The 6,000-nt window shown below is 32.4% G+C and overlaps 1 protein-coding gene across 3 annotated transcripts in view; it reads right to left on the reverse strand.

Moving 5' to 3' along the window:
- The window catches only part of LOC102605474 (probable LRR receptor-like serine/threonine-protein kinase At1g06840), a 36,911-nt gene extending 31,304 nt beyond the window's left edge, over positions 1–5,607 (reverse strand). For 2 of the 3 annotated variants that reach the window (XM_006360566.2, XM_015314923.1), the window contains exons 1-3: positions 5,560–5,607; positions 5,341–5,414; positions 4,059–4,161 (exon numbers count right to left, since the gene is read on the reverse strand). In XM_006360566.2, coding sequence (XP_006360628.1) covers positions 4,059–4,161 — 103 coding nt within the window. In that variant the 5' untranslated portion in view covers positions 5,341–5,414; positions 5,560–5,607. The remainder of the gene's footprint in view (positions 1–4,058; positions 4,162–5,340; positions 5,415–5,559) is intronic. The other variant, XM_015314922.1, reaches the window with a different exon arrangement.
- Between the last annotated feature and the right edge of the window lie 393 nt (positions 5,608–6,000).

Consider the following 6,000-nt stretch of genomic DNA (forward strand, 5'->3'; position numbering starts at 1 on the left):
GAGTTTACCCCCCGTGATTAATGCAACAATCAGAAAAAGCAACTTTGATGAAGGCACCATCTGTCTTTTAGGAGCTTTATTATATGTTTTTTACTTTTCTTGTAATCTTCAAGAAATGAATGAATGAAAATGAGAATTTCCTTTAGTATTCGAACTACGTAGGGCCTGAATTCCCTTTCGGAGATACGTAGGCAGCCTTTCAAGGCCCGACCCCTATCTTTTTTAAAAAAATTCTTTTTCCCCTTCATTCTACAAGGAAACATTGAATTCACATCAACAGACGTCGAGAGATGCAGCAAGAAGACCTTAGCTCAATGCAATTCAACCTTTCTTTGTCACCAGCCTCAAAATAAAACGAGCAAATTCCTGCTTGTTCAAAAAATCAATCCTCATTATTCGTGTATTAACATGTTCTCAAACGAAGCAACTCTTATGTGTTTATATGCCTTCTATGTGATATCTTGCATTATTCATCCAGAACTAATACTAACAGATTTGCCTTTGAGTTGTTTTTCTCTATAAGTAGTTAGAACTAATCAGTGTTGATACACTGGCCGATCATCCTTATTTCACTAGATCTAAAGGTCATACAGATTCCTTCCTCAGTCAAAGTTCACACAAGGGAAAAGCAGCAATGGGTGATAACAACGAAGAACTCGGCCTTACTAATGTCGTGGTGGCTCAGCCCGCCCTTGCCGATCAGAATGAACTGATTCTGCAGTTGATGCAACAAATTGCTGAGATGAGAGTCGAGATGCAAAGAAAATAAGATTTGCCTCCTCCTATTTTTGCTGTCAACGCTCAACCAGACGGAAGACCTCCTGCTCAAATTCCCCCTTCTAACATGGAGCAAGCTCAAAACTCGCCTTCAAGTCCTGCTCGTAATCCCTCCATCATTGACCTTACCACCCAAAAACCTCATTACGCCTCAGCCTCTTATCAAACACCACCCTCTCCTCAAAATACCAACCTTCAAGCACCACTCCTTCCCCCAATGCAAACCACCAAACTGGCCTACTCCCTCACAGCCAAAACGCTAATAACCCACACACTTCCCTCCCTCACCAAAACCAGTATACCAGCCCCCAGCCTTTCTCCCAAAACTATCACGCCCCTTTAAATGGCCAGAGTCCCTCTATTGCTCCACCACTATCGCAAAAGGCCACTTTCTAAATACCGATCCCCAACAAGCATGATGCCCATGGTTCGGAGCTCGACCAATATGAGGAAAATGAGAGAGAGTGGAGGTCAAAGGAAGAGACCGCCAAGATAGATATGAAGGAGGAAATTAGAAAAGCCATGAAGGAGTTGAACTGCATTCCCGAGGTTGTTGGGTTGAGTTACGAAGACCTATGCATTCATCCGAATTTGGACCTCCCGGAAGGGTTCAAGGTGCCAAAATTTGACATCTTTAGAGGAATGGGGAACCCCTTAGCACACCTGAGGGCCTACTGTGACCAACTCGTTGGAGTTGGGAGAGACAACTTTGTTAATGCGGCTTTTTAGCCACAGTCTGAACGGAGAGACTCTAGAATGGTTTACGTCTCATGAAACAAGACAGTGGTCTAGCTGGAACGCTCTGGCTAAGGACTTCATTGAATGATTCGCCTACAATGTGGAGATTGTTCCTGATCGTTACTCCTTGGAGAAGATGAAACAGAAGTCGACCGAAAGTTACAGATAATTTACATATAGATGGCGAAAGGAGACAGCTAGAGTTAGACCTCCTATGTCAGAAAAGGAAATTGTCGAAGTGTTTGTGCGGGTGCAAGAGCTCGAATATTATGACAGAATCATGTTGCTCGTTGGAGCAAAATTTGCTGAGATAGTCAAGGTAGGTGAGACTATCGAAGATGGATTGAGAACTGGGAAGATAGCCCGTGTTACTGCCTTGTCCGAATCTTCGGACCTGTTGAAGAAGAAAAGAGAGGATGTGTCATCTATCTCTTATGAGGGGAAGAAAACCCCAAGGAAATCCTCGTCGTACCAAGGTCATTCTCGACCTTCAAAAAGTTCGTATCCGGCTTATTATGCACAGGCTGATTACCAAAACACCCCTCCCCCAAGTTATCAAAGTACCCCTCCTCCTAGTTATCAAAACACTCCCCCTCCTAGCTACCAAACTCCCCCTCCCGTTTACCAGACTCCATTGCATCAAAGTTCCCATATTTTGTATCTTTCTTTACTAAGAGCATTGGTACGTGTTGTTACATTATAAATTTGATTTATTATACTTATTAAAGTAGTATAAGCTTAAATGAATGTTCATTCAACACATTTTCCACATTATTCAAATACTGATTCATCTTTTCTTTGTTGGGTTATAACTCATACAATGAGTTCTTTGGGACTCCTCCCTTGCATATCCTTGAGTCATTCCGAGGTATCCTTATATTTGCAATAAAAGAGCAGCTGAAATAGGTTCTCGAAAAGCTGAAAATGGTCTGTATACATGTTGTATACAACAGTATACACTGATATACCAGTTCGGTGCAACAAACATGTGGCCAGAAACGAAAACATAGGTTGGAGGCGCTAAAGAGAACTGTATACAGTTGTTATATGGTTCAATATACAGGAAAATAGGCCAAGACACTACCCGTATACAGCAGTATACACCTGGTGTATACAGCAATATACACCTGGTGTATACACAGGGTTTCAAGGGTAGAAATAGGGTTGAAGCCCAAATCAATTGCAGCAGGCCCAAGAAAGGCCCAAATCCTTTTTTTCCTTTGCTCTTAAATTATACATAATTGTGATTATTCATTATTGTTGTTTGTTAACTCTAACCTTAATTTTTTTAATTAACTTAATTAGATTCCCCAAAAGATGAGTTACTTCTTTGTGTTGGTTTGTTTTTAATACATCTTTTTTTTATTCAGCTATTTTATTTATCAAGTAGCCGATCAATTTTTTTATTCTTTAATTTAAGTTAAAACCTTTTGTTCTTAAAAAAAATTAAATATGTTCTTTAATGCTTTTTAACTTAATCACATTTTACTCTATTTTTTAAAATTGTTTTCAAGTTAAAGTATTTTTCTCAAATAAACTTGAAAAATGTTAGTCAACTTTTTCAATCAATTAAAAATAAAAAAATACATACTTGGTCATTTTCTCAAAAGGTTAGTCAAAACTTTTGTTCCTCAATTAATTTTAAATGGTTTCAATGTTCAAACCAATTTGGTTTAAATTATTATTAAAAAATAAATAAAAAATAAGTCAAATAAATTCTAATTAATCTAGTTTTATTAAAATTCTAATCACTTGTATTTCGAGTCAAATGTTCCATTTTGGATCCCTTTCTCTAAAAAAAATAAAAATAATATAAAATGTGTCATTTATTTAATCATTTTCTTAAAATTAATCAAATATTATAAATTGTTATTTTTATGTAAATCATTTTCCCAAAGAATTAGTCAAAAAATTTATTTTTGTCAAGTCGTAGGATAACCGCAGGTTAGCGGCTACTTTAAGTGCTAATACCTTCTTAGAGTAGAAATAAGAACTTCTTACCCATTTTCTCTAATTTTTTAAAGGTTTATTTGTTAAAGCCTTTTTAAATTAAGTTTTCTTAATTTCTTTAAAAAATTAAGTGGCGACTCTTTTCTAAGTATATTTCTCAAATTGTTTTATACTTAGAACATTTCAAAAAGTGATTTTTCTAAAGATAGAAAAATTACGGTACAACAATCGGTTTATTTAATCGGTTTGGTTTGATTTTCCAGTTTGGATCGATTTTTATCCAAATTGTGAATACCCCTAGTTTTAATGCATGTAATAGAATGGTTAAAGACACAATTGTCCCTTATAACCATTTTTTACATCTTTTTCATCATAATTATGAAGGGTATCTTTGTAAATAAAACTTTTTATGCAATGCATGTTATTTTTAATGCACCAAATCAAACAATACATAAAAATAATCTATCTATAATTAATGCAAACATTACTAATATACTTTATTTAGCATTATTTTTATATACTCTACCAAATTAACCTTTACAAATATCATTAACTAGCTCGACAATCACAAGAGGAGGAAATAATTAAATTACCTTCTTTTGGATCAGTGATCATTTCTTGTCCATAAGCAGAGAAACATGTTGAAAGAGTCGCAACCAGTAATATTATTGCCTTCTCTCTTCTGCCTCTTTCCATCTTTAAATATTTTTAAGCCAAAAAAAAAATAGGTTAGTTTTTAGAGACGGATTAAAGATTTAAAGTTAAAAGGATTTCGAATTCTCCTTTTAGTTATAGGATTTTCTTGATAAACTTTAGCTATAAGATTTGCCATTTGATATTTATATACTACATTTAAGGATTACAAATATAGAATCTAATTAGGAAAAGGCTATTACATTTATCTGAATCCATGCACAATATCTTGTACAAAATTTAATTTCCAAAAGTAAATTATTGAATCACTTACCGGAAACCTTAAAGAGATTGAGGAAGATAGTAGAATGTTTGCATAATTGGTAGGAAAATAGTAGTACCATTTTAAACTTAGGTGAGAGTTGATCATAATGAGTTTAAGTTCTTTACTAGAATTGATTTTCCATAGGATCATTCAAATAATATTTATTATTGCAAAAAGTATTGTTATATTCTTCTTCTATAAAGATATTGAAATTAAAAACAGTATAATATTTTTAAAAAATTATGTAATGTCGTAATCTTCTTGTAAACTGATAATGTTAATTTCAAGAAAATATAAGAAAATCAGCACAAGGTTTAATCATAACCTTTTTTTTTTTTGTTATTTTTCATTCTTGATTGTATCTTTCATTCATTCCTTTTATCTTCCTTTATAGAGAATTTTTGGATTTCAAAAAAGATATAAAGAGAAAGGAAAATGAGAGTAATTGTAAAAGTATCACTTGTAAAATACTGAAAGCAAAAAATATAATTTTAGTGTCTTTGATGTATTTTATAAAACAAACTATTTAAAATCAAACCACATGAAATCACTATATCTCAGAGTGAAAGAGAAGTAGCTATTGATTTCAACTCTGATTTAGACTTTTTCTTTTCTTTTTTAAAATCCTTAATCAGACCCATTTTAAAAATATATTCCTACATGAAAAAATATATAAAAAACAATAGAAATGTTATACAAAAATATTTCTATTATTTTTGTATAATATATCCAAATTGGTATTCTCTCTCACACATATATATATACTGATTTAAATTTTTACTAAAGTTTCATGAAAAATTTAAAAGGATAATAATTAACATTTGCACGAACACAAACACTTTAATTTGTGTGAGAAAAAAGCGAGATAATTATTATAATATATGTCAATATCATCTTCAGATTAAGGAAAAATTCACCTACAACAAAAATTTGAAGATTTCTTCAAAATAAAATAACTTAAATCTGATTAACAAATTCATGCACAATCAACCTACAAAAAAAAAAAAAAAACAACAAATCAAAAATTAATTAAATAGGAAATAAAAACAGAAAAGAGTAATAACAATTGATATTACAATTTTTAGTATTTCTAATTCGGAAAGGTCTCAGATACATATCTAAAACACAAAATTTACCTAAAATCAAGAAAATAAGAAAGGGCAGACTAAGAAAGCTGGAATTTGAAAAAAAAATGAATAGATAAAGGAAAAATGGGGAAATTTATTGAAGGAATCAAGTATTTGTGTGGACTTCATGCTATGACTCTTCATTATCAATTTATTACGATCAATTATTGCCTTCAAAATTAGGTGACTATACTCATTAAATGACCAGAAAAGTATTGAAAACATTTCTAAATTCGACGTGAATTATTAATCTAGTTTCTTTTCCTGATTTTCTGAATTACTAGCAGCCTTAAAAAACACTTTTTACTTGACTAACTGAATTTAAATACACCACAATCTTGCAATACGAGTGAAATACGCCCCTAAAAATCTCGCGAAGTTTAATTTAAGGGTGCTTTTTAACACTTTTCTCGAATTTTTATTAAGAGTCACATTCTCCTATAAAAGTAT

The sequence above is a fragment of the Solanum tuberosum genome, unplaced genomic scaffold, assembly GCF_000226075.1.
Source record: "Solanum tuberosum cultivar DM 1-3 516 R44 unplaced genomic scaffold, SolTub_3.0 scf00325, whole genome shotgun sequence".
Classification (NCBI taxonomy): Eukaryota; Viridiplantae; Streptophyta; class Magnoliopsida; order Solanales; family Solanaceae; genus Solanum; species Solanum tuberosum.